Below are 27709 nucleotides of genomic sequence, written 5' to 3'. Positions count from 1 at the left end.
TCCACAGCACGCCTACAAGTAACAGGGTATTGCTCTCTGTCGCTTCTGAAGGGAGACTCCTGCCACTTGGCTTCCAGCCCGGTGCAGGTGGAGCAGGCCCCTAGCGGGAATGTTGCTAATAAGACTTTGATAAGGGGATGACAGTGGTGACAGGGCACTGGGCGGGGACGCAATGACCTTCATTCTAGTCCTGTCTCTGACCTGCTGGGTGATCTTGGGTGCCCATGCACCACCAATATGAGAGCACGGGGCCAGGTCTCTCCCCTGGCCCCTCCTGCTGCCACCCCCGGAGCATCCCCCCACCCCTGCTTGCTGCCCCTGGGCAATTTAAAAGGACCCGGGGCCACCACCACTGGCAGCGCAGCGGGACTAAGGCGGCTTCCTGCCTGCCCACTCCACTTCCGGAAGCGGCCAGCATGTCCCTGCAGGCCAGGAGGGGCTGTGTCTCTGTGCGCTGCCCCCACCCTGAGCGCCCACTCTGCCAACTGCGGCAATGGGAGCTGTGGGGGCGATGCCTGCGGGCAGCAGCACGTGGAGACCCCTCCGGCCCCCCGCCTAGGAGCTGCTGCTAGAGGAGGGTGCAGGTCGCTTTTGGGAGCCACCCGAGGTAACCGCTCCACCCCTCATCCGCACCCCTGCCCCAGCTCAGACCCTGCATCCAAACTCGCTCCCAGAGCCTGGCCCCTGCACTCCCTCCTGCCCCTGCCCCACACCCAAACTCCCTCCCAGAGCCTGCCCCCTGCACTCCCCCCTGCCCCACACCCAAACTCCCTCCCAGAGCCTGCCCCCTTGTTGTGGATTGTGGGGGAGTTAGGGCCCTGCACCCCTCTTCCCGAGATTCACTGCGACTCTCAACCAGCCAGTAAAGCAGAAGGTTTATTTAAGGACAGGAACACAGTCTCAAGCAGAGCGTGTAGGTACGACCAGACCCCCTCAATTAGGTCCCTCTGGGAGGTTCAGGGAGCTTAGACCCCAGCTTGGGGTTCCCTGCGTTGCACCACCCAGCCCCAACCGAAAACTAAACTCAAAACTCCTCCCGCTGCTCCTCTCCTTTGTTCAGTCTCCCGGGCAGAAGGTGTTAATTCTCCCCACCCCCGTTCCTGGCTCAGGTTACAGCTCAGGTAGCTTCCTTCAAGGGAAGTCCCACATCCCCACTGCAACCCCCCTGCAACATTCCCAGGTCAAATCTGCCCTGCTCCCTGCTCCGTCACACCCCTGCACTCCCCCCTGCCCCTGCCCCACACCCAAAGTCCCTCCCAGAGCCTGCCCCCTGCACTCCCTCCTGCCCCACACCCAAACTCCCTCCCAGAGCCTTGGCAGGTGGGGAGGGGGGCGGGACTTCGACCCGGTCTGGGCACCACCAAAAATTATACGAACCTGCTGTGCGTAGCTCATTGTGACAGGTGGGCAGAGCCCCAGGCCGAAGGACAAGCATCTCTGGTGTCCGTCAGCTCGAGAGGACTGGTGCAGGGAGTGACAGTGCTGCCGGTTTGTTCCCATGGAGAGCAATCGTGTTGCCAACACTGCCTGATAGCTGGCAACGCTTGTCTCGGGGGAGGCGCTGGGAGCCTCCTCACACCTCGGTGAGTCCAGCTGCACCTTGCACATGAATCCAAGAGTTCCTGTCTGTGCTCTTCCCAACTCCCGCTGTCACAGCCCAGAAAACGCCGTGCTTCTCAAGCCCCTGGAAGAGCCTGACGGGCACCTCCACCAGGGGAATCTGTCACGATGCCCGCACCCGCGGCGGGGGCTGCCGGGCCAGGTCCAAGCCGAGCTCGGGGTCAGCAGCGATTCCTCAACGGGAGTGTGGCACAGAGCTGGTGCTACAGCTGGGAGCGTGTGGTGAGCACCTGGGAGAAGCAGCAGTTCGCTTTACGCAGGTTGTGACTGGGTCCTGTGGAATCCGTCTCTACCAGTAGCTTTGCAGTGCCCACGCCAGAGCAGTTGTGATTCCAGGTTCATTACTGGTTTGTCATATTCCCTTCATTGGGACCGTGAAGTCCAAACCTATTACACCTCCCGCTAGAACTTCCCTGAAAGAGTTGGGAGGGTTTTTAACGGGACAAACCCTGCTGTTTTCTAACCTCGTGCTAGTTAATATAGTTGCTGAACCAAAAAATTCACCTTAGGCAAAAGCCTGGCATGGGGAATTTCAGCCCCAATGGTAAAAGTTTGGCCAAGTTCTAAGCACGTTGAAACCCAGGATCTGCCAGGGGAAAGGCCCCTTCGCGTAGCCAGTGCTGCTTGCCCTGCCTCGAATGAGCGCACCAACCTCGGCGCTGTGTAATGCTTGGCGGGGCACTTGCCTTCAAACTGCTGTGGGACTGTAACGTGGAGCGGGCTGGCTGGTGCGTCCTCGTGGTCTGCCGATGAGCACTGTGCCGGACCTACCCCTTGAGTGATAGGTGGGAAGTGCGCGAGCAGCCCCAGTGTAGATGGGCTGCCGGGCAGGGCAATTAGGAAGAAGTGAAGGCAGGAAGGAGGGGTGTTGGGGACAGGGAGCCGGCTGCGGAGCGGTCTCGGGCCTTGGGGTAGAACCTGATCTGGAGGAATCACTGATGGGGGCTGTGACGGGTTGGATCACAGAAACCCCCTGGGAGCTGCCACCTCATGTGCCCAGACTGCTTCTACCCCTGCTTTCCCTGCCAGCTCAGGACCCCAGCACCCTGTCTTGCTGAGCCAGACACACCCATCTGCTCCAACACAGACCCAGGGTCTGAATTACTTGCCCCAAAGCTGCAGGTTTACCTGAAAGCAGCTCACAGAAGTGTTCCTGTCTTTAACACTCAGGTGCCCAACTCCCAGTGGGGTCTAAACCCAAATAAATCCGTTTTACCCTGTATAAAGCTCATACAGGGTAAACTCATAAATTGTTCGCCCTCTAGAACACTGACAGATGTGCACGGCTGTTTGCTCCCCCAGGTATTAATACATACTCTGAGTTAATAAGAAAAAGTGATTTTATTAAATACAGACAGGAGGATTTAAGTGGTTCCAAGTAGTAACAGACAGAACAAAGTAAGTCACCAAGCAAAATAAAATAAAATGCGCAAATCTATGTCTAATCAAACTAAAGACAGATAATCTCACCCTTAGTGATGCTTCAGTAAGTTTTTTCTCAGACTGGACACCTTCCAGGCCTGGGCACAATTCTTTCCCCTGGTACAGCTCTTGTTACACCTCAGGTGATAGCTAGGGGATTCTTCATGATGGCTCTTCTCTCTCCCCCCCCATCTTCTGTTCCACCCCTTTATATATCTTTTGCATAAGGCGGGGACCCTTTGTCCCTCTGGGTTTCCACCCCCCTCACTGGAAAAGCACCAGGTTAAAGATGGATTCCAGTTCAGGTGACATGATCACATGTCACTTCAAGACTTCATTACCCACTTGCCAGCACACACATACAGGAAGACACTCAGGTAAAACACAGCCATCTGCAGACAATGGTCCTGGTTAATGGGAGCCATCAAGAGTCCAAACCACCATTAATGGCCCACACTTTACATAATTACAATAGGCCTCAGAGTTATATTTCATATTTCTAGTTTCAGATACAAGAATGATACATTTCTACAAATAGGATGATCACACTCAGCAGATTATAAGCTTTGTAATGATACCTTACAAGAGACCTTTTGCATGAAGCATATTCCAGTTACATTATATTCACTTATTAATTTTTTTATAAAACCATATAGACTGCACAACGTCACAAGGGGTAAAGGGGAAAGGTTACAGGTCACAGGGCAGGGTGTGTATGTGGCCTAGCTTCCTCCACTAGGGGCCCCGTACCAAGGGGGAAGGGCTAGCGGTAGCCCAGAGGGCATGCTCCCTGGCTCTGTGGGCCCCACGGCTAGAGCATGGTGCTGGCTGGTGGATCAGTTTGCATACGTATTGCTACAGGTGGTTGCAAAATTATCCACCCCTTTCTAAAGTCGGTGCATAGGCAGGAGTGCTGCCAGCTTTTCTGCCGCCCTAGGCGGCGGAAGGTCCCACCCCAAAATGCCGCCGCGGTCGCTGCCCCCCAAATTGTAGCACCCTAGGCGACCGCCTAGGTCACCTAATGGGTTGCGCCGGACCTGTGCATAGGATCAGTGCAGCTTGCCTCCAGCACTGAGTCCCTTAGCCGTGCAAAATGTCAAAGTCGGATCCGACTATACCTACAAAATGATGGGGTCTGAGTGAGCTGTGACCCCTCGAGAGAGCTCTCGGGTTCGTGGCGAGTTCTCTGAAAACATCCACTCACTGTGCAGCGGCGTCAAAAAAGCGAACAGAATGTTGGGAATCATTAGGAAAGGGATAGATAATAAGACAAAAAATATCATGTTGCCGCTATATAAATCCATGGGACGCCCACATCTGGAATACTGCGTGCAGATGTGGTCACCTCATCTCAAAAAAGCTAGATTGGAATTGGAAAAGGTTCAGAGAAGGGCAACAGACATGATTAGGGATATGGAACGGCTTCCGTCTGAGGAGAGATTAATAACACTGGGACTTTTCAGCTTGGAAAAAGACAACTAAGGGGGGATATGATTGAGATCTATACAATCACGACGGGTGCGGAGAAAGTGAATGAGGACGTGTCATTACCCATGGGCAGCGGGTACAAGAGGCCAGGGGAGGCTACGTCGCCCCAGACACGAGGCCTGCCACCTTTGGAGTGCTGCTGCCGAAAGGGCGTCTGGGCAGTGGCTCCGCCCCAGGCCCTGCTCCCACTCGGCCCCATGGCCCTGCCTGTGCTACTCCTCTTCCCCCAAGAGCCCCCCACCCCCTCCCCGCCCGCCGAGGGATTGGGGGCTGGTTGGGGGCCTTGGAGGAGGGGGGCGAAGAGGTGGAGAGGAGCAAGCAGTGGGAGGGGGGCCTGGGGGTGGAGCGTGGGCGAGGCCTTGCAGGAGGAGGCTGGGGAACAGGCCTGGGGGTGGAGCAGGGGGCAGCGCCAGGGTCCGGGTGCCAGAGGCCCCCCTCCCACTTCTAGGGAGCTTCTGCTGGCCCTGGCTCCCAGCCTCCCCAAATGCAGGAGTCACAAGCCAGGGAATTAACCCCTTCCTGTAACACAGGAACCAGGGGTCACCCAATGCAATTCTAGGCAGCAGGTTAAACAGACCCCAGGCCGTGCGTCTCCACGCAGCGCAGTCAGTCTGCGGAGGATGCCAGTTTCGTTGCCAAGGGACGGGAAGGCCAAAAGTGTAACTGGGGTCAGACCCGACCTAGCTCAGTTCCTGCAGGTTGGGTCCGTCAATGGCTGTTAGCCAGGATGGGCTGGGAGGGGACCCCGTGCGCTGGGGGTCCCTAAGCCTCCGACTGCCAGCAGCTGGGAGTGGGCGACAGGGTCTGGATCCCTGGATCCCTGCCCTGGTTCCCTGCTGCACCTGGCCTGCCAGAGCCAGGACACGGGCTGACGGACCATTGCTCTGACCCAGGGCTGAGCGCCGCAGCCAGGTGAGGGGGGTCAGGGATTGCCGGGCTCCTGGGGCGGGGGGGCTGCCCAGCCCGCCCCTCCCCTGCCGCAGTTCCCGGGGTGCAGGACTAGGGGGTCGGTGTCTGTCCCGGTAGCCGGGGGCGGTTCTCCCGCCTTTCCCAGCCCAGGCCCAGCCCTCACGAGACCCGGGTGAGCCGGGCTGGAGGCTGCCGTGGCCGGGGAGGGAGCAGCGGGATGGACCGCGCCCGGGGCGAGCGCTCGGCGGAGCCCGGCGCGGGCAGGGTTAAGGCGGGGGGTGTTTTCCTGCCGCTCCGCTCCGCCGCGCCGCGCGGGGAAGCCGGAGCCGGCCGAGCCCCAGGAGAGCCGCGGCGGACCCGCGCCCCGGAGGTGAGCGCCGCCCTTCGCCGGGCCGGGGGGAGCCCGGGACCGCTTCGTGTGCAGCCGGGGCGGACCGCTAGCTCCCAGCCCCGGGACCCCCGCTCCCTCCCGGCTGCCGGGACCCCGGCTCCCCCAGGACCTCCCCCCGGGCTGCCAGGACCCCCCCCCGCTCCCTCCCAGCTCCGCCCGGGCTGCCAAGACCCCCTTCTCCACTTCCCCCGGTACCCCCCCCCCGCTCCCTCCCGGCTGCCGGGACCCGCCCCGCTCCCCCCGAACCCCCCTACAGCTCCCCCGGCTGCCAGGACCCCCCCCGCCCCCCCCCCCCAGAACCCCGCGGGCTGCCAGGAACCCCCCCGTTCCGCTCCCTCCCAGCTCCCCCCCGGGCTGCCGGGACCCCCCCCCCCCCGCGGACTCCGGGAAAGTTTGTGTCCGGCCCCGCTGCCTGGGACCGCCGCTTAGCCGGTGCCGTGAGTGGGAGGGAGCCCGAGCCCCCCCGGGGGCGAAGCGCTCCGCAGCGGGGTCGGGGGGGGCCGGACGCGGGTACCGGGGGCTCGGCCACAGGGCCGCTCCAGGGTTTTGCCCACCCCAAGCAGCCAAACAAAAAAAGCCGCGATCGCCATCTGCGGGGCACTTCGGGGGAAGGTCCTTGGCTCCGAGCGGCTCCCGGGGCCCCACGGCCGGGCGGGCTGGGGGAGTTGCGGGCCTGGGCTTCGGTTCAGACAGCCCCGTGGGGGGGGGCGCCCCCCCAGCTCCGCCCCCAGCGCCCTGCCCAGCCCCCAGCGCCCTGCCCAGCCCGGCAGAGGGCAGCGCACGTGGGAAATGAGAAGATGCAGCCCCCCCCCCCCCCCCCCTGAGCGGGGAGCCCAGGCTGAGGGCGGGGGGGGGGGGGCACCGAGTAACTGGCTCTGAGGTTGCCTGAGCCCCCCTCCCCTCAGTGCATGGTCAGCTGCCTCCCCCCCCCCCGCCCATCTCACACCTGTCAGCTGGGCCGGGGGCTGCTGGCGCTAGCTCGGCCTGGGGGGTGTCTCTGGCCTGTTCTGCAGGGGGTCACAGCAGATCCCCCGCCGAAGCAGCTGTGCATCCGGAGAAGCAGGGGCCAGCTCCACCCAGGGCAGCCGGGTCGTGCAGCTGAAGTTGTTTTCCAGCCACCTGGGTGGGCTCCGCTGTCCGGCTGTGACCCGGCGCCCCCAGCAGCGCGGCTCTCAGGCTCCCGGCTGTGGCCGTGTCTCTGGCCGGCTGGCCCCAGAGCCTGGGCTGTGGGGTTTGCGTCCCAGTCGCCTGGGGGGTGAAATGAGCCTGGGCTCTGCGCTGACTTGGCCCCTGCCGCTTTGCCTAGCAGGGTGCGTGCAGGCAGCCCTTGTGCTCAGCGCCCCGCGGCTCCTGGGGGAGAGGTGCTGTGTTACATGGGAGCAGGCGCCCGCCCCAGCCTGGCACAGGTTTCAAGCTGCCGTTGCTGGACCAGGGGAAGCTTTGGGGCAGCTGCTGGCTCCCCAGGTGTTTGAAACATCCAGCGTCTGAACAGAGCCCAGGCGCTTCCTGTCTTGGGTCCCCGTGTCCCTCTGCTGGGGCGGATCTCTCTGTAGTGCCCTGTGCCGAGAGTTTACACCGCGCCGTCCCTGCCCAGTCTCTGCGGGGCTAACCCCTCGGGCAGGGCCGGCTCCAGGCCCCAGCGTTCCAAGCAGGTGCTTGGGGCGGCAATCTGCAAGGGACGGCAGCCCGTGTGTTTTATCTGCTCCAAGCAGTGCACTGAATTGCCGCTGCGGACGGCGGGGTCAGTCCGTGTGCCGTTAGGGCAGCACGCGTGTTTCTGCGGCGGCCGCAGCTTCTATGTTCAGCTGCCCGCGGCGGCAAATCGGCAGCTTCTGTCTTCGGGCTGCATGGAGCGGCAAAAACAGTAGAGCCGGCCCTGCCCTCGGGGGCCATGTGGGGGCTGTGCATCGAACACACTTTGCACAGACTTTCCTGAGTCCCGTGAGAAATGCAGAGCTCTACGTAAACCTGACATGCTATTCCCTGCCTCAGTTTCCTCCCAATTCCAGGGCACACTCTGGGCTGGGGTCAGGGTCCTCTGGAGATGCCCAGAGTCCTTCTGCTCCAGTGTCTGGCTTGTGCTCTGCCACCCAGTGCTTTCTCCCTAGGTCAACTTGCTTCCTCTGACCCTGCTCCTGCCCAAACTTCCAGGCTCTGGGGGCCCACAGGGGGTGGAGGCAGCTGGGACTCCCGGCCCTGGCTGGGCCTGGCAGGCAGCCGCTCAGAGAGCTGTTTGTGCAGTGTTGTGAGATCGCCTCGCTGCTTCCCGCTCTACGAGATGCGTTTTCTGCTCTTCCTGCAGCGGCTGGGCCAGCGCCTGGCCCCCTCACATGTCTTTCTCCCCCTTCCGGCAGGAGCTGGTGGAGGGAAGAGGAGCTGCGGAAACTCCAGTCTGAGCGGGGCCGGACCAGAGGCACAAACCACGCACCAGGAGTGTTCGGCTGCCACGGCAGAGCCCTGCTCCGGATCCGCTGCACCTGCCTGGCTGGGCCAGCGGAACTGACCCGCGAGCGGCTGAGTCTGGGGTGTGTCCTGTCTGTTCCTGCAAGGCGATGCTAGCGGCTCCAAGTAGGAATCGACCTCTCTCCGCCCTGGGGATCCATCCCACCGGAGCCAGTGGCCGCCGGGCACTGCAGGCCTGGGCCCCCTCCCGTAGGGCGTGAGGTGGAATTGCCCTCCCAGGAGCAGCGCTGCAGCTGCTGGCCGTGGGTGGAGCTGTTTGCCCTGAGGATGCCCAGCTGGGCGGGGGAGCCGAGGTGACGGGCGCTGCGATGGCTCCCCGCTGAGGTACCATGCCGGTTCCCGCTATGGCAGCCGCCACGGCCAGGTCTTTCTTCTGGGAGGTCTTCCCACCCATGCCCACCTGCCGCGTGTACTGCAGCCCTGCGTACCAGGACGGGCACCTCTTTGTGGTGGGGGGCTGCGGCCAGGCGGGGCTGCCCCTGGACATCGTGGAGATGCTGGATGTGCGTTCCCAGAAGTGGACGGTGCTCCCTCCGCTCCCCACGCCCCGGGCCGGGGCCGCTGCTGTGGCAGTGGGGAAGCAGGTCCTGGTGATGGGGGGCATGGATTCCAGACAGAGCCCCCTGGCCTCCGTCGAAGTCTTCAACACAGATGAGGGCAAGTGGGAGAAGGTGGCGGCCCTGGCCCAGCCATCCATGGGCATCTCTGCCATCGAGAGAGGTGAGCTGGGCAGAGGGGTGTGTTTCTCTTGATCATTAACAGGCAATTAAAAAAACATGTCACTGCCTAATTGAATGAAAATGCCCCTTAACTGAGCATTTGCTGCTCCTGGGCACCCAGCCCCCTACCTTTCCCCCCGGAGCCTTGGGCATTTGCCTCTGCTCTCCCCTCCCACCGCTTCGGCCTCGTTGCCATCCCCGGCTGCAGGCCCGAAGGGGCAGGGGGCTGTGGCAGGGGCGATGGAGGGGGCAGGCGGAGCTGCAGCTCTGAACCGTGGAGGGCAGCTCAGCATGTGTCTCGGCCACGGCAGAGAGTCCCAGAGCCGAGCTGGGTCCCTGGGTGCATCAGTTCTGGGTGCTGGAAGCAGGGGTGTCCGTACCCGCTGCCCAGCCCTGTGCCCCATCCCCTGCGGCCGAACTCCCCGCCCTGTGCCCGCCTGCCACACAGACCTAGCAGGGGCTGGCAAGCAGCCCCAGGGCTGGGCAGAGGGGGCTGTGCTGTGCGGGGCATACTGGGGAGCCTGTCCCCAAAGGATGGGTGGCCAGGGAGGCCCCAGCCTGCTGCTAGAGCCCTGGGATGGGGCAGTGTCCGTGCCCACCCCCGGCCCAGTGGCCAGCTTAGCCTCCTCTGCCCCTCCCCCAGGAAGCACCAGGCGCGCCGCCTGCCCAGAGGCACAGATGTGCCCAGGGAAGGGAGCCGGCGTCAGGCCGTTCTGGTGCCAGTGGTGCTACCTGACCCTGCGTGCCGGGGTGCTTGGGCTCTGCCGGGCCCCCCGGAGTGCTGTGGGCATGTCAGGGCAGCTGCTGCTCCGTGGCTCCCTTCCCGCAGGCAGGGCCCTCCGCCCGCTGCAGCCCCCTCTGCCTTGTGCCCCTGGCGGCTGGGCAACAAGCACTGGGGTGCCAGAGCCACCCCAAGGACACCGTGTGAGCTGAGCGGCCGAGCCCGTAGCCCAGTAAATGCTGCCAAAGGGCCCAGGCTCAAATCCTGGGCTTTCCTAGGACCTCGGGGTAAGGGTGGGAGCAGCACCCCTAGGGCGCCCTGGCCCATCCCCCCACCCTCGGAGGCACCCCACAGTGCGTTCAGCAGGACTCTGCCCGAGCCCACTGCCTGTCCGAGCTGGTCCCTGAGACCCAGTGTGAAGCCAGGCCTAGGGCCGCACCCTTTGGCACCAGGCAGGTTCCCTCTGGCTGGGCTTCTCCCGGAGCCCCATTGCTGCAGGCCCTGGACAGGACATGCCAGGAGCGGCCTCGGCAGGGCCCGAAAGAGGGAGAGCGCATGCTGCAGACGTGCCCCCCCATCCTCTCTCCCTGCGCCGGCCCGTAGGGCTCATCCCGCGGGGGTGCAGCTGGCACTCTCGCCGTCAGGGATTGTGGTTGCACGGAGCGGGCAGAATGGGGTTAGCTGGGTGTCACGGACTCACAGATCGTGCCCACTCGCAGCCCCGTGCGGTCCGTGGGGGGTGCCCCTTTCAGTGCGACAGCCCTTCTCGGGGGTCCACTCTCTCTCGGGGTCAGGCCCCTCCACCTCCTGGAGCCGCTCCTCTCTGAGCCTTAGCACGTCTGTCTCTGCCGTGGGCCCTCAGGGAGTCCCCTCGCTCTGGATCCCTGGGGCCTCCACCCCTCGAAGGGGACAATACCCCCCCCTCCCCTCGTTCTCTAGACCGGAGTGACTCTCAGCCAGCGTAACACAGGAGAGTTTACTGAGCATTGAACACAGCACAGGAAACTCTCCGGGCCTCAGGCCTGGCCTCCCTCAGCACAGCACATTCCCCGTCTAATTCCTTGCTTCCCTCGCCTGCTTCCTCTCTCCAGCCCGAGCCCCCCTGCTTCCCAGCTGGGCATCTGATATCCCCGGCCCCAGGCCCCGCCTCTGTCCATTGTCTTCTCTCCAGGGAAACAGGGTCGCCTGGGCCTCCTCTCCCCTCTTCTGTCCTCAGTCCCCCTTGGGCTGGAACCGCTGGGGTCACTGGGGTCCTCTCCCCACAGCCCATTGTCCTCCCACTGCCACAACCCGCTGCAACTCCTGAGCTGGGTCTCCGGGTCGTCAGGTCACAAGTCGCTGGGGTGTCCCTCCTCCAGGCCATTGGCTGGGGTCCCACGTTCCCTCTCCGGTCCTGTGTCCCAACAAACTCCCTCTCTCCTCACCTTGTTAAACCATTAACACCCACTGAGTCCCACTCCCTCTGCATGCAAACCATTGGAAAACCAAGAAAATCCCCACTTTGTCCCACGGGTGCAGGTGCGTTAAAGCTGCTGACTCGTTGTGGAGTGGGTCAGGTCACAAGTGCAGTGAGTGCCGGGGGTCTTGGGCTTTCAGTGCAGTCCCATCTCCTCCTGCACCCCCAGCCTCATGCAGCTGCTGCCCAGAGCTCTGTGTGGCCAGTACAACGCTGACACGAGCCAAGCCGGACTCCGTGCTGGGGGTCAGACCCACACCCAGCAGACGGGGGGAGGCTGGTTTCCGTGTGGAGGTTGGCAGCATTAGCGCTGAGCTGAATCCTCCCCCCTGCGGGGATTGCAGCAGGCGATCCCCGTCCGGCACCAGCTGCCGCGCACAGCCCAGGTGGGGCTGGCTCCTGTCCGTGACAAACTGAGAAAGCCATGTTGGCAAACTGATGGGGCGCCCTCCCCTGGCAGGCAGGGCTGGTCCATGGGGCGCTAGGGGGTGCTGTGGGACTCAGCAGGGGGCGCTCTCCCCTGGCAGGCAGGGCTGGTCCATGGGGCGCTAGGGGGTGCTGTGGGGCTCAGCAGGGGGCGCTCTCCCCTGGCAGGCGGGGCTGGCCCCAGTGGGGCGCTAGGGGGTGCTGTGGGGCTCAGCAGGGGGCGCTCTCCCCTGGCAGGCAGGGCTGGTCCATGGGGTCCTAGGGGGTGCTGTGGGGCTCAGCAGGGGGCGCTCTCCCCTGGCAGGCGGGGCTGGCCCCAGTGGGGTGCTAGGGGGCGCTGTGCTGCAGGGAGCAGGCCGGGGGCTCAGCAGGGGGCGCTCTCCCCTGGCAGGTGGGGCTGGCCCCAGTGGGGCACTAGGGGGTGCTGTGGGGCTCAGCAGGGGGCGCTCTCCCCTGGCAGGCGGGGCTGGCCCCAGTGGGGCACACGGGGTGCTGTGCTGCAGGGAGCAGGCCGGGGGCTCAGCAGGGGGCACTCTCCCCTGGCAGGCAGGGCTGGCCCCAGTGGGGTGCTAGGGGGTGCTGTGGGGCTCAGCAGGGGGCGCTCTCCCCTGGCAGGTGGGGCTGGCCCCAGTGGGGCGCTAGGGGGTGCTGTGGGGCTCAGCAGGGGGCGCTCTCCCCTGGCAGGCAGGGCTGGGCCCAGCATGGTGCCAGAGATCTGTGCTGGTAGAGTTGATGTTTTTGGGTGAGGTGTGAAGCTTTCTGGTGAGATACAGAATTGAGGCAGGTTTCAGAGTAGTAGCCGTGTTAGTCTGTATCCGCAAAAACAACGAAGAGTCCTTGTGGCACCTTAGAGACTAACAGGTTTATTTGGGCATATGCTTTTGTGGGCTACAGCCCACTTCATCGGATGCATGGAGTGACCACGGAAGCTTCTGCCCAAATAAATTTATTAGTCTCCAAGGTGCCACAAGGATCCTCGCTGTTTTAGAATTGAGGTAGTGCCCACTTCTCATCACCGTGCCTGTAGGTGTCAGGGCAGTAACCCCTGAGACCTGGGATGATTTCATCCTGCCTCCCAGCATTCCCTGTACTGCTTCAGTTGGACGCAGGATTCTTTACTTCCTGTCCCGAGCAGTGAGAGGCGGTGCTGGAGCCACTGAGAACACCTAGCGCTTATGGAGAAGTTGGTCCCAGAATAGATTTTTGTCTCACTCACCTCAGCGCTTCTATAGCGCTTTTCACCCATCGATCTCGCAGCACGGTACGCGGGGGGCCCAGATCACTGTCCCCATTGGACAGCTGGGAAACTGAGGCACGTGGCGGGGAAGGGGTGCCCAACAGTGGGGGTGTGGCAGAGCTCGGAGCAGGACCCAGGTCTTGGGTGTCCCCATCAGTCAGGGGCTGCTCCACGGCAGCAGAGCTGGCTGGGTTTCCCTGTGGGGCACCACGGTCGGGTGCTGGGGGTTGAGGTGACCCCGGACGCCAGGCTGCTGAGTGTTTCCACTCTGAGCTGGTGAGAGCTGCCCGGCATTTCCCTGCGGGCTCTGCTGCCAGGGCAGCGTGCAGACGGGCAGCCCCTCGATGTGACCCGGGGCACGGCCCTTCACCTGGCTGGGGTGGGCGTGAGGGTCTGCAGCAATGGGGCACCCTCCAAACCTAGGCTGAGCCCCTCCTGGGGGGGGGCTTCTCCCCAGCTGAGTCCTGAGCTGCTTGCCTGGGCACCCCAGGGACCGTGGGGGTGAGGAGAGGCTGTTGTCCTGGGGCCTCTGGGACAGGCCTGCAGCTCCTGCTCCCCGGGCCCTGCCAGCTGTGCCAGCTGTGGGCTTCAGGGCGCCCGCATGACAGCCCGCAGCCGGGCTGGGGAAGCAGCCTTGGGGCAGCATGGCTGGGTTGCCATGGCGTCTCCAGGGAGACGGCGCCAGGGAGTATAATTAGCCGCGAAGGCCCCGTGGTCTGGGCTATTTTCAGTGTGTCCGGGGGAGGGGGGTGGCGCCAGGTGGGAAACAACTGGGCAACAGGTGTCAGGGCCCAGCCCTCAGCGTGCGGTGTGCCATCCCCGCGGCTGGCAGCGGCTCCAGCAGGAGGCCGGGCACGGGAGGAGTGGCGGGAGGCCTGGGGCACTCACCCCATCTGTGCTCTGGGAGAGGCCAGAGCCAGGGTCCGGGACATGGGGTGAGGAGAATTCAGGGGGACTGCAGCTCCCATCCCTCAGGCTGGCTCCCCCCTGTGTCAGCCCCGGCCCCTGCCCCTGCGCCAGCTCCCCCTTCCCCCCCGGCACCAATCCTGTCCCCCTGCGCCGTCCCCCTACCGACCCTGTCCCCCTGCGCTGTCCCCCTACCGACCCCTTCCCCCCAGCACCGACCCTGTCCCCCTGCGCTGTCCCCCTACCGACCCCTTCCCCCCCAGCACCGATCCTGTCCCCCTGCGCTGTCCCCCTACCGACCCCTTCCCCCCAGCACCGACCCTGTCCCCCTGCGCTGTCCCCCTACCGACCCCTTCCCCCCTGGCACCGATCCTGTCCCCCTGCGCCTTCCCCCTACCGACCCCTTCCCCCCAGCACCGACCCTGTCCCCCTGCGCCTTCCCCCTACCGACCCTTTCCCCCCAGCACCGACCCTGTCCCCCTGCGCTGTCCCCCTACCGACCCCTTCCGCCCCGGCACCGACCCTGTCCCCCTGCGCTGTCCCCCTACCGACCCCTTCCCCCCTGGCACTGATCCTGTCCCCCTGCGCCTTCCCCCTACTGACCCCTTCCCCCCCCCCCGGCACCGACCCTGTCCCCCTGCGCCCCCCTACTGACCCCTTCCCCCCCGTCACCGACCCTGTCCCCCTGCGCCTTCCCCCTACCGACCCCTTCCCCCCCCCAGCACCAACCCTGTCCCCCTGTGCCTTCCCCCCCACTGACCCCTTCTCCAACCCTGTCCCCCTGCGCCTTCCCCCTACTGACCCCTTCCCCCCCCCGGCACCGATCCTGTCCCCCTGCGCCTTCCCCCCTACTGACCCCGCCCTGTGCTGTCCCCCATCCCCCGCTGGCTCCCCCGCTCTCACCCCTACCCTGTCCCTGCTTTCCGCCCTCCCTGCTCCGGGTCGGCTCCCCCCTCACGTCCCCTCCTCTCTTGCAGACGGTTTGGTCTATGCTCTCGGGGGGATGGGCGCAGACACCTCTCCTCAGGCGCTAGTGCGGGTCTATGAGCCAGCGAGCGCCCACTGGCAGCTTCTGCCCTCCATGCCCACCCCCTGCTATGGGGCATCTGCCTTCCTGCAGGGCAACAAGATCTTCCTCCTGGGTAAGTGGCACCATCTGGCGTGGGCACAGTGGGTGAGATGGGGAGTGCATGGTGCTGGGATGCATTTCCCCTGGGGAGCCGCCCTCAGCTTGTGCCCTGCCCCCCCAGCGCCCCCTGCTCGGAGCTCCCCACAGCCTGTGCCCTGCCCCCCCAACACCCCCTGCTGGGAGCCCCCCCCCGCACAGCTTGTGCTCTGCCCCCCCCAACAGCCCCTGCTGGGAGCTCCCCCCACAGCCAGCACCCTGCCCTGCCCCCACAGCACCCCCTGCTGGGAGCTCCCCACAGCCTGTGCCCTGCCCCCCCCAGTAGCCCCTGCTGGGAGCCCCCCCCAACAGCCTGTGCCCTGCTGGGAGCCCCCCCCACAGATTGTGCTCTGCCCCCCCCAACACCCCCTGCTGGGAGCCCCCCCCACAGCTTGTGCTCTGCCCTCCCCCCACAGCCAGCGCCCTGCCCCACCCCCCCAACACCCCCTGCTGGGAGCTCCCCCCACAGCGCCCCCTGCCCTGCCCCCCCCAGCCAGTGCCCTGCCCCACAGCACCCCCTGCTCGGAGCCCCCCCCCCCCACAGCTTGTGCTCTGCCCCACCCCACCCCCAGCGCCCCCTGCTGGGAGCTCCCCCCACAGCTAGCACACTGCCCTGCCCCCCCCAGCCAGCGCCCTGCTCTGCCCCACAGCACCCCCTGCTCGGAGCCCCCCAGAGCCAGCGTCCTGCCCCACCCCAGTGCCCAGACTGAGACTGAAGCAGCTCCAGACTCCGAACTGTTGATTGGGGCAAAATCTCTCCTCCCCCTCCCAGGGCTCGCTGGGCCCTGCCTGTGGGGCGTCTCTTCGTTCGCAGACCCCGGGCCCCAGAAGCCAGCTTGGCTCTGGCTGCTCTGTTGCAGAAACACTAATACCCTTTAATAAGCATGCAAACGAGCCTGGAGAATCTCGGCACAGATTCCGGCTCTGGGTGCCCAGGACGTCCCGCAGACCTGCCCCGGTCTCCCCCCCATCCCCCCGGTACAATCCATAGCCCATGCTCTGCAGAGCACCCATCCCTTGGACTAGGAAGCATGGGGACGGGGCGATGTGGGGGTGGGGTGAAGGCCCTGGCGGCCCAGGCCCCTCTCAGCATCTCCTCCCTCCGCAGGGGGGAGGCAGGGCAAACTGCCCGTCACAGCCTTCGAGGCCTTCGACCTGGAGACGAGGAGCTGGACGCGCTATCCCAGCGTCCCCAGCCGGCGGGCCTTTGCCGGCTGCGCCATGGCTGATGGCTGCTTCTTCAGCCTCGGGGGCCTGCAGCAACCGGGACCCCACAACTTCTACTCCCGGCCCCACTTTGTCAACACGGTGGAGATGTTCGACCCGGAGCAGGGTGAGCTGGCGTGAGGATCGCGTGCCTGGACCCAGCCAGCTGCTGTGGCCAGCTGGGGTGCAGAGAGGGGGGCCCCCGGCAGCGCACACAGATAGTGGGAGGGACCCTCCGATCCAGCCCCATGCTTAGCTTCCTTGTTCACACTCCTGTTCTGTAAGTCCCGTTCTCGGTGACTCTGCCTCTGGCCCAACTGCCGAGCCACTGGCTTGGGGCCAGGAGGGAGTAACGGTGGTGTAAGTCCCCCGCCGTGCCCGGCTAGGCGCCTGTCAGTCTCTCGGCCTGGCTGCTCACTCCCCTGCTCTTGGGGACCTTGCACCAGCCAGAGGCCGTTCCAGGGCCACAGGACGCCCGAGCCCAGGGACGGCCTGGCAGCAGGGCCTGGAGCCGCCTGGGGCAGGATGAAAGGCTTTACTGGGAGTGAGGCAAGTCCTGGCCTTTACCCACCTGCCCAGGAGAGTCCTGCCCCAGCTGTCTCATCCCTTGGGGAGGGGGCCGGGGGTCCCATTCCTGTGCGCAGAAGTCTCCGGAGGCTGCCTGGCCCGGCTCCGTCCCTGCGTTCAGACCCAGCAGGGAGGTGCGCGGGGGAAGCTGCCCAGTGCCCAGCCCCCGGCGAGACTCTTCTACCCGCTGCAGCAGCACGAGCCTGACGCTGCCTCTTTCCCGCAGGGGCCTGGAGCAAGCAGGGCCGCGCCGTGCGCATGCGGGAGAAGAGAGCCGACTTCGTGGCTGGCTGCCTCGGCGGGCGAGTGGTGGCGGCCGGAGGCCTCGGTAACGTGGGGGGAGGACTGGGGGGGTCATGCTTGTGCTTGGGACTTGCTGGAGGGTGGAGCCAAGCAGCAGCCTCTTGGGGAGGGAGCTGTGCAGACAGACCTGCCCCTCCCAGGCCCACGTCGGGGGCCGTGCCGTCCAGCACACGCTGTTCTGTGTTAGTGGAGCTGAGCTCGCTGCTGCAGTGCCTGCGGCCAGCCCTTCCCCTTCCCACTTCGCGCTAGGGTGCCGAGTTCGAGGGGTTTCGCTGGGGGTCTGAGAGCTCCCTGAATCCTGGGTCCCAGCGTCTCCTCTGGCTCCAGGCCTTGTTCCCACCCAGCCCCTGCTCCAGCAGTCTCTATTGGGGGCACTGGGATCATCTTGTCATCGTGCAGTCCTCAGGGGCCCCTCCCCATGCAGTCAGACCGGAGATGGCCCAGCTCCCCTCCTGAGGAGGGTGAGGAAGAGCCGGGACAGGGCCTGACTTTTGCTTCTGTATAAATGTTGGTGCCTTATTCGGTCTCACTAGCTGGCACCCGCTCCTGGTGTGGCATCCATCTAGGTGTTCCCCTCACTTCTGTGCCCAGCCGTGGTGACCTGCCAGGAAGGCACATGCCCGCTGGATCCGAAGCTGCTGTAGGACTAAGGGAGCGTCACACTTCCAGGGGTGGGCCAGGCCTGGGGAAGGTTAGACAGGGATGGAGACGGGGGGAGCCCTGCAGGCAGCAGCGCCCCATGTGGGATGCGAGGCCAGCGCAGAAGTACGCCAGCGTGTCTCCCACGGCTGGGCGGGGCTGGTAGGGATGGTGCCTTGGCGACACGGCACTGTCAGATGGGGATGCTGAGCTCCGGCTCACTGGGGGGGCTTTTACCTGGGCGGTGAGCACTCGGCAGCTCCCCCTTCACACCGGGGGCCCCAGAGCGCCAAGGAGCTGGTGCGTTGCTCTTTGGGAGAGGAGGGACTGATTGAAAACGGGCAGCCGGGAGCTGAGCAGTGGGTGCTGGCTGAGGAACACGGGCTCTGCCTTTCCAGCCAAGTGCAATCACTGGCCGCTGCTGGCTGGAGCCATGGGGGCTGCTGCTAGTGTGAAGGTGCTGCTTGCAGCGGGCTCTGTCCCCGCTCTCCAGCAGGGAGTGCCGTGGTGTAGCGGGGGAATGCAGCAGGATGGCTGGATGGGGCACTGTTCAGCTACTCTCCGCAGGCCGGCGTCTGGAGGAGCACCTAGCTTGTCCCTGCCCCGCCCCTCTCGGCTCGGAGAACTGGAACAGGGCAGGAGCGCGCTGGCTGTGGGGCAGAGGGTGCTCCCTGGCTCTCCTCGCAAGGGTCTGCTAACTTGGGGAAAGCAGACAGCTGAATTTCTGCATCGTGGTGCAGCAGACACAGGGCAGAGCAGCTCTGTGTGGGCAGCCCAGGTGCCCTGCGACGTCCTGCGGTGCCTGTCTCCCGCTCTGTGCTGTGCGGCACAGCCGGAGCCGTTCCTATTCACTGGGAACAATGACCTGGGCAAATGGACAGAAAAATCAATTGGGTTCCATTGCTGGCTCGTTTGTGCCAAGTCCGTTACCTGCACAGTGCTGGGGGATGGGAGACGGGCGGCAGATTGACAGGCAGCTCGCAAAGGCTGTTCCTCTCCCCATATGTTCACAGCTCAGCAACCTGCAAAGAGAGAGTGAAGGGGAATTGTGCTGCGCAGGATGTCGCACCCCTCTCACATGGCCGCACAGCTGTGCAAAGCAACAGCAGGAATGCAGCATCGGGGCAGAATTCACCTCAGGAAATACACAACCTTAACTCTGCCCCCTGTGCTCATCTGCGGCACTCCCTGACAGACCTCCGTCCTCCCGCCATCTCAGTCCCACAATGCTGGTGGCCGGGAAGTTGGGGGCAAGGCCCTGTGATAGCGCGCATCCTCCGAGTCCTAAGGTGTTCATGGAGGGGATGACACGGGGCCCCATGGTACAGCGCGTTCCCTCGGCCTGTGGTGTTGGCTGAGGGATGGGGAGGGCAGGGCCCGTGGTACAGTGCGTTCCCTCGGCCTGTGGTGTTGGCTGAGGGATGGGGAGGGCAGGGCCCGTGGTACAGGGCGTTCGCTCGGCCTGTGGCGTTGGCTGAGGGGATGGCGTGGGGGGTCCATGGTACAGCGCGTTCCCTCAGCCTGTGGTGTTGGCTGAGGGGATGGGGAGGGCAGGGCCCGTGGTACAGCGCGTTCCCTCGGCCTGTGGTGTTGGCTGAGGGGATGGGGAGGGCAGGGCCCGTGGTACAGCGCGTTCCCTCAGCCTGTGGTGTTGGCTGAGGGGATGGGGAGGGCAGGGCCCATGGTACAGCGCGTTCCCTCGGCCCTGTGGTGTTGGCTGAGGGATGGGGAGGGCAGGGCCCGTGGTACAGCGCGTTCCCTCGGCCTGTGGTGTTGGCTGAGGGGATGGGGAGGGCAGAGCCCATGGTACAGTGCGTTCCCTCGGCCCTGTGGCGTTGGCTGAAGGGATGGCGTGGGGGGTCCATGGTACAGCGCGTTCCCTCGGCCTGTGGCGTTGGATGAGGGATGGGGAGGGCAGGGCCCTGTGGTACAGCGCGTTCCCTCGGCCTGTGGCGTTGGATGAGGGATGGGGAGGGCAGGGCCCTGTGGTACAGCGCGTTCCCTCGGCCTGTGGCGTTGGCTGAGGGGATGGGGAGGGCAGGGCCCGTGGTACAGCGCGTTCCCTCAGCCTGTGGTGTTGGCTGAGGGATGGGGAGGGCAGGGCCCATGGTACAGGGCGTTCGCTCGGCCTGTGGTGTTGGCTGAGGGATGGGGAGGGCAGGGCCCATGGTACAGGGCGTTCACTCGGCCTGTGGCGTTGGCTGAGGGGATGGCGTGGGGGGTCCATGGTACAGCGCGTTCCCTCGGCCTGTGGCGTTGGCTGAGGGGATGGGGAGGGCAGGACATGTGGTACAGGGCGTTCCCTCGGCCTGTGGCGTTGGCTGAGGGATGGGGAGGGCAGGGCCCGTGGTACAGGTGTTGCGGATTGTGGGGGAGTTAGGGCCCTGCACCCCCGGCTTCCTGCGATTCACCATGACTCTCAGCCAGCCAGTAAAGCAGAAGGTTTATTTGGATGACAGGAATACAGTCCAAGACAGGTCTTGCAGGCACAGACAACAGGGCCCCCCTCAGTTAGGTCCAGCTTGGGGTCCCAGGGCATGCCGGCCCACCCCCCTTGGGGGGTCAGAGCCATCTCTGCCTCCCAGCCTCCTTCCAGCCTGCTTCCCGCCTGCTTCCAGCACTCTGCCCTCAGCGACCCCTCCCACAGCCTTTGTTCAGTTTCCGGGCCCCGGAGTCATCTGACCTCCAACCCCCTCCTGGGTTCTCATGTTACAAGCTCAGGTATGTTCCCTTGGGCCGGCTCCCATCCCCCGATGCAGACCATCCTAGTCACACTCCCCTGTCAGCATTCACACACCACAGTAAGAACAGTCCCAGTTCGTCACATCTCTCCCCCCTTCGAGACCGAACTGAGCAGGGTCACTTTAGCCAGTGACCCGGGGAAGTTCGAACCTACCCCCGTTCCCATGGATGCCCCCGCATCCCTCCAGTTCCTTGGTGGGAGTTACACCAGGCCCCTTCCGTTCCACGCCCCCCCTTAGGTCGGGGGTGCTTGATGGCACTCGCAGTTCGCATGTGGGAAGGTTTATGCGGCCTGTGCCCTTTTCCCCCCCCCATACCTCTGGGGTTCCAACTGGGCTGTGGTCTTCTCCCAGCGCTCCAGTCTGGAGGTCTGTGCTTTGGGCTCTCTTGGTTTAGAGCCGCCCTTTTAACCTTGGCCACCCTCTGGAAAGGATCCTTTATGCTGGGCAAGGGTCCTAAAGCTGTTTTCCCCTTGTCCCAGGCCTTCCTCCCCCTCTGACAGGGGTCACAGGATCCGCAGTACTGTCGGACAGTAACAAAGACCCCAGGCCAGTAAAAGCTCCGTAGCAGCCTCTGCTGGGTACGCCAGGTTCCCTGGTGCCCTGAGAGGGGAATGTCATGGGCCCGGCACAGCAGCTGGCGGCGATACTTCTGGGGTACCACCAGCTGCCTCCTGATCCCCCCGACTCCATTTTCCCTGGGGGAGCCCATTCTCGGTACAGGAACCCCTTCTCCCACAGGAACCTTTTCCGGCCACCTCGTTCCATGGTCTGTACCGCATTGAGGTCGGCCAGGTCCCTTATTTTCCGCAAGGAGGGGTCTCTCTGTAGCTCGGCCTGGAACTCAGCAGCTGGGACAGGGATGGCCACCTGCTCTTTCTCGCCCGCTGGGTCCGAAGCTGCAGCCTCCCTGAGCCGCGTCCCTGGGCGTTCCCTCCCCACCAGGTTAGGGTCCTGCGCCTCAGGCAAGGCACCCCCCCCAAGGCCAGGGCGCAGGGCCCCTCGCCGGCTCTGACTGCGGGTCACAACCAGTGCCTTTTGGGGGTTGCTTGGCCAGTTCTCCAGGTCCCCCCCCATCAATACCTCAGTGGGCAAATACGGGTGTACCCCCACATCCTTGGGGCCCTCCTTGGCCCCCCACTTCAGGTGTACCCTTGCCACGGGCACTTTGACTGGTGTTCCGCCCACCCCCGTCAGGGTCAGGTAGGAGTTGGGCACCACCTGATCTGGGGCCACCACCTCGGGCCGGGCCAGCGTCACCTCTGCGCCCGTATCCCAGTATCCATTGACCTTCCTCCCATCCACCTCCAGGGGAACAAGGTACTCTCTCCGGAGGGACAGCCCCGCGCCCACCGTATAAACCAAAAACCCTGAGTCTGGGGCATCCAGCCCCCTAGAGGAGCTGGCCTGGGGCCCTTCTCTCTCTTGAGCAGTTGATAAGCTGCCAGCCCCTCTTGCGTGAGAAGCCTGCCCCTCGTCCGTCTGGGCCTCTACCAAGTTAACCCTATGCGGGTTCGGTCTGCTCAGTCTGTCCTTGAGCTTGGGGCACTGGGCCCGAACGTGGCCTCTTCGGCCGCAGTAATAGCAGCTCATGTCCTGTGGGTCCCCTCGAGCCGGTCGGTTGTCCCTGACGCTGGGCATTCCCCGTGGGAGGGGATTCCCCATATTCCCTCTTTGGGAGGTCCCAGGGTGACTCTCTCTCTGCATCGCGGCGGGCCTGTTCCTTTGGGGCTCCTCCCTGCCACCCCCTGACCGGCTCTTTACAAACTCATCAGCCAGCTGCCCGGCGTGTCGCGGGTTCTCTGGCTTTCTGTCCACCAACCACAGCCTCAGGTCGGATGGGCACCGCTCATACAGTTGCTCCAGTACCAGCAGTTTAATCAGGTCCTCCTTCGTCTGGGCCCCACCAGCCCACTTGCTGGCGTATCTTTCCATGCGGACGGCTAGTTGCAAATATGAGATCTCAGGGGTTTTATCTTGACCCCGGAACCTTTCCCGGTACATCTCAGGAGTCAGCCCAAACTCTCGTAGCAGGGCCTTTTTGAATAGTTCGTAGTCCCCTTTCTCTGCCTCTCCCAGTTGGCGGTACAATGCCACGGATTTGGGGTCCAGTAAGGGGGTAAGGACCCGGAGTCTGTCCGCGGGATCCACCCGGTGCAGCTCGCAGGCCGTCTCAAAGGCCTCCAGGAAGTCATCCATGTCCTCCCCCTCCTTGTATGGGGCCATGATGCACTTATCAAAGCTCCGTGCAGTCCTGGGTCCCCCCTCACTCACCGCAGCCGGGGGTTCGCTGCCCTTCAATCTCGCCAGTTCCAGGTCATGCTGACGCTGTCTCTCTTCATGCTGTCTCTGTCTCTCATTCTCCTCCCGTTCATGCTGTCTCTGTCTCTCTTCACGCTGATGCTGTCTCTCTTTCTCCTCCCGTTCATGCTGTCTCTGTTGTTCACGATCCTCCAGCTCTCTCAGTTTTAGCTCTTTCTCCCATTCCAGCCAATTCCGCTCCACGGATGCCGAACGTCGCCGGGAGGATCCTCTGCTGGCCGGCGAGCTTCGCCGGGGGGACCCCCTGCTGGCCGGGGGGGTCACGGCGCCTTCGGTATTTGCTGGGCTCCTCCCCACCCTTCCCCTAGGCATAGGAAGGAGGGGTCTCGGGAAGCCCTCAGCAGCCGGCTGACCACTCCCAGCTGGGACAGACCCTGGTGCCTGCGCTGCATTTGCCAGGCTGCTTCCCTGAGACACAGGGATCAGTTCATTCGCACGATCTTCCGCCTCCAGCTGGGCAATGAGCTGTTCTTTGGTGAGCCTCCCAATGCGCAGCTGCCTCTGCTTGCACAGCTCCACCAGGTCGCTCTTAAGCCGCTTGGCATACATCTTCCTGCTGGCCACTCACCGGCCTGTGTGCTCACAGCTCCCCACAGTTCCCAGGGGGACCCCTAGTGTGCCAGCCCTTCTCGAGGTCACCACCTCTCTGCCAGGGTCGAGCTGCAGACTCCTCCGCCCCTGGGACCACTCGCTGTGATCCCCCCGGGGGACCCTGTTACTGCAAAAGTCCTTCTCGCTGGTCACACACTCCCAGGGGTAATAACCGTCTCTCTCCCACTCTTCAGCGTGCCTGGTCCCCGTCAATCCCCCTTTGTTTTACTGCTCCCCAGTCACTTACTGCAGGAAGCGCCGTCCACGGGGTGCAGTAGATCCCACCGCTGCCACCAGTTGTTGCGGATTGTGGGGGAGTTAGGGCCCTGCACCCCCGGCTTCCTGTGATTCACCATGACTCTCAGCCAGCCAGTAAAGCAGAAGGTTTATTTGGATGACAGGAATACAGTCCAAGACAGGTCTTGCAGGCACAGACAACAGGGCCCCCCTCAGTTAGGTCCAGCTTGGGGTCCCAGGGCATGCCGGCCCACCCCCCTTGGGGGGTCAGAGCCATCTCTGCCTCCCAGCCATCTCTCCAGCCTCCTTCCAGCCTGCTTCCAGCACTCTGCCCTCAGCGACCCCTCCCACAGCCTTTGTTCAGTTTCCGGGCCCCGGAGTCATCTGACCTCCAACCCCCTCCTGGGTTCTCATGTTACAAGCTCAGGTATGTTCCCTTGGGCCGGCTCCCATCCCCCGATGCAGACCATCCTAGTCACACTCCCCTGTCAGCATTCACACACCACAGTAAGAACAGTCCCAGTTCGTCACAACAGGGCGTTCGCTCGGCCTGTGGTGTTGGCTGAGGGATGGGGAGGGCAGGGCCCATGGTACAGCGCGTTCCCTCGGCCTGTGGTGTTGGCTGAAGGGATGGGGAGGGCAGGGCCCGTGGTACAGCGCGTTCCCTCGGCCCTGTGGTGTTGGCTGAAGGGATGGGGAGGGCAGGGCCCGTGGTACAGCGCGTTCCCTCGGCCCTGTGGTGTTGGCTGAGGGATGGGGAGGGCAGGGCCCGTGGTACAGCGCGTTCGCTCGGCCTGTGGCGTTGGCTGAAGGGATGGGGAGGGCAGGGCCCGTGGTACAGCGCGTTCGCTCAGCCCTGTGGTGTTGGCTGAGGGATGGGGAGAGCAGGGCCCTGTGGTACAGTGCGTTCCCTCGGCCCTGTGGCGTTGGCTGAAGGGATGGGGAGGGCAGGGCCCGTGGTACAGCACAGCACGTTCCCTCGGCCTGAGGGGATGGCGCGGGCAGGGACCAGCTGTGGCATTCGATTTTAAGAACATGCAGCATGAACTGGTAGGGACCCGCAGGGCTCTGATCCCTGTCCTCGCACCCCAGGCCGCCCTGTCAGACAATCTCATGCAAATGTGTCCAGTTATCTCTTAAAACTAGTTACGTTGTTTGTTTACCCCACGGCTCCTACTGGGTGGCTGTCCCAGAGCCTCCCCCTCGGATGGATACAGACTTCCAGTGTCCACCCTGACGTGTTCTTGGCCAGCTTGTCCCCTTGGTTCTTGGGCCAACTTTGTCCTTGAGCTTAAATAGCTCTTCGTCCTCCCTGGTGGGTCTCTGGCACTCAGCTCCCCTCTCGGCCTTCTCTCTGCTGGGCCAACCAGCTGAGCTCTCCCAGTCTCCTCTCACGAGACGCTCCCCATTCTTCTGCACCAGATCCAGTTTAAATTCCTCTGTCCTGAACGTGGGTGCCCAGAGCTGCACCCAGCGTCCCAGCAGCACTCAGACTTCCCTGTCTCCACAGCCGAGGCTTGCCTTTGCCTTTTTCACAGCTCTGTCCCACTGACTGACCCACACCCAGGTCTCTCTCCTCCTCTCTTGCTGCCCATTGATGGTTTAATGTCTCCTCCCTTGCAGGGAACCAGTCGTTTCCCCTGGGCTCGGTGGAAGGATTTAGCATACCAAGGAAGAAGTGGGAGCTGCTGCCCTCCATGCCCACCGGTCGTTGCTCCTGCTCCAGCTACCAGGCCCCGAGCCTGCTGTTTGTGATCGGAGGGGTGGCGCAGGGCCCCAGCGGCGCGGTCGAGGCTCTGTGCCTGCGGGAAGGGGCCTGAAGGGAGCCCCCGGCAGAAGGATCCCACCAACAGAGGGCAAAGTACCTGAAGCTGGCGACGGGGGCGCGTGGGCGCGGAGAGCAAACTCTGTGGAGCTGGTGTGTAGCTCGTAGTTACTGACCCAGTGACGTCGTCTTTTGCTCGTTAGGCTTTCAGAAGCTGAAATTAGTTTTCTAGCGTAGCTCAGAGATGGGAGCGGTCGGCCTGTTCTTGGGGGACGGGAGAGAAGCAGGACAGGGCAAGCCGCAGAGGAGTCTGGAAGGAGCTTCAATGCCGGGGTGCAGTGCGGCTCCCCAGAGCAGCTGAAGGGACTTGGTGATTCTGGAGCCCAAAGCTGGCTCTCGGGCGTCAGGTCCTGTCGCCAGCGCTGCACTTCGGGGGTGGGAGAACCCGCAGTGCAGCCACCTCCTTTCATGGAGCTCCAGTGTCCGTCCATCTGTCCCTCACAGTCTCTAGGGAGGGGGAGCTGTTTTGAGCTGCCTGTTGTCCAGTGTGGATGTCTGTGGTGTCTTTGTGCAGATGTGTCTTATGCTGCGCAGTGAGGGGCACCAGTGACTGGCGGGAGGCCAGAGGAGAGGCCATGTGGCAGTGAGGCGGGAGCCGCTAGTGAATGCTGTATTGTTGTAGCCTGGTCTGTGTCCCATGTCGCACATACGGTGCCCTGTAGCTCAGTGCCTAGGAGGTGCTGTAGCACCTCAAATAAATGAAGCAAGTGGAATTTGACTCTTGGTGAAGCCGCGTCTGTCAAGGTCTCTCCTGCTGCTTGATCTGACCATGCCAGAGTTTGCAGGGCAAAGGGGGGGGCACAAGGGATGGTAAATGGGAGACCCCCCCGGAAGCCAGTCAGCTTCAAACCCTCAGTGAGAGTGAAGGGGGCGAACTCTACTGCTCCGGGGAGGTGTGAGACCATTACTGAGAGGGGACCAGGCCCTGAGATTCCATGGCAAGGAACAGGGGCGGTTCAGAAACACCATCTGGCCTAAGCAGTACCAAGCACGTCAGTGTCACTCAGCCCTTACGGGTGCTGTGAGTCTCAGCTGGCACATTCCTGATGGTGAATTACAACAAACCCCAAATGCCACCTGTACCCGTACCTCAGTGGGTCACAACTGAGGATGCCAAACTCAGGATGAACTGCTGAGAAATAGGGCAGATACACCCCAAGAGTGGTGGCTAATCCCCCATAGGATATACCCAACCAGCCACAAATGTCAGCGTCTGTTTCACCACACTGGCTAACAAGAAGTTATAAAAGCAGTTTCCTTAGGCATCCCAGTCCTTGTATTACCACTGAAAACACTGGATTTAAAGGTGAGTGGTTCTTTACAACCAGTCTCATCAAATAAAAGCTTCTCTTGGTCCCAAAGGACCAGCCACACACTCAGGTCAATATATAACTTAGATCTTACCCAAAAATCACACTGGGGCCAATCCTTTAGTATCTACAATTTAAAGGTTTATTCATAAAAAGAAAGAAAGGTGAGAGTTAAAATTGGTTAAGGGAATCAATTCCATACAGTAATGGCAAAGTTCTTGGTTCAGGCTTGTAGTAGTGATTAAATAAACTGCAGGTTCAAATCAAGTCTCTGGAACATCCCCAGCTGGGTTGGGTCATTCAGTCCATTGTTCAGAGCTTCAGTTTGTAGCACAGTTCCTCCAGAGGTAAGAGGCAGGATTGAAGACAAAGTGGAGGGGTTTCCAGGGCGTTTTATAGCTTTTGCCATGTGGAGGGCATAGTATCTGACTCACCAGCTCCAGGATCCAGGCACCGCCGCCACCCCCTCCCTCCAGGCTTGCGCCGCCATGCTGCAAGCCTGGGAGGGAGGAGGAATGCTGCGTGGTTGGGGAAGAGGTGGGGCCAGGGCGGGGATTTGGGGAGGGAGCCAATGGGAGAAGGAGGGGGCGGAGCCAGGGGGGTGCGAGCGCCAGAGCGGAGGGCAAAATTTCTTTTTTGTCCAGTGTCCCGACCAAACATTGGTTTGGACGTGGGACAAAGAAGAAAATATCGGGACAGTCCCAATAAAATCGGGACGTCTGGTCACCCTACTCAAAGCTGTGCTGGGTGCTGCCTTGTGGGCGTTACCCCAGGAGCAAACATTTGAAATCCATGCATCATCTGAGCATGCCCGCTGTGAAGCCTCCCCCCCTGGGACATCGGTCCCGCCCCCGGAAAGGAGTGGCACCCCTCTCAGCCACTGGAGCTGGGGCACCATGCCAGCACCCTGCTCCTGGCCATGCTGCCCAGCAAGCTGGTGGCCTGCAGCACAGAGGTTTTCATACCAAGAGCTGCCCCGGCCCCAGGGGTGTTTGGAGGGTGGGGCAGGGCCTTTGTTCTTGAGGATAATCCGCACAGGCTAGCG

At 63.3% G+C, this 27709-nt stretch overlaps 1 protein-coding gene across 3 annotated transcripts; it reads left to right on the top strand.

The window, feature by feature from the left end:
- Positions 1–401: 401 nt before the first annotated feature.
- Positions 402–26072, top strand: KLHDC8B (kelch domain containing 8B). Of its 3 annotated transcripts, none has more exons than XM_024109939.3 (6): positions 402–5442; positions 8185–9013; positions 14736–14900; positions 16032–16256; positions 16923–17024; positions 25153–26072. In XM_024109939.3, the coding sequence occupies exons 2-6, from the start codon at positions 8623–8625 to the stop codon at positions 25347–25349; spliced, it is 1080 nt and encodes a 359-aa protein (XP_023965707.1). In that variant the 5' UTR covers positions 402–5442; positions 8185–8622; the 3' UTR covers positions 25350–26072. The 3 variants fall into 3 exon arrangements, with proteins under 3 accessions (XP_023965707.1, XP_042700152.1, XP_008171561.1); XM_008173339.4 differs by lacking the exon at positions 402–5442 and adding an exon at positions 5569–5809; XM_042844218.2 differs by lacking the exons at positions 402–5442; positions 14736–14900 and adding an exon at positions 5567–5809.
- Positions 26073–27709: the final 1637 nt, after the last annotated feature.

The sequence above is a fragment of the Chrysemys picta genome, chromosome 7, assembly GCF_011386835.1.
Source record: "Chrysemys picta bellii isolate R12L10 chromosome 7, ASM1138683v2, whole genome shotgun sequence".
Taxonomy (NCBI): domain Eukaryota; kingdom Metazoa; phylum Chordata; order Testudines; family Emydidae; genus Chrysemys; species Chrysemys picta.
This window is presented reverse-complemented; position numbering and strand designations above follow the sequence as displayed.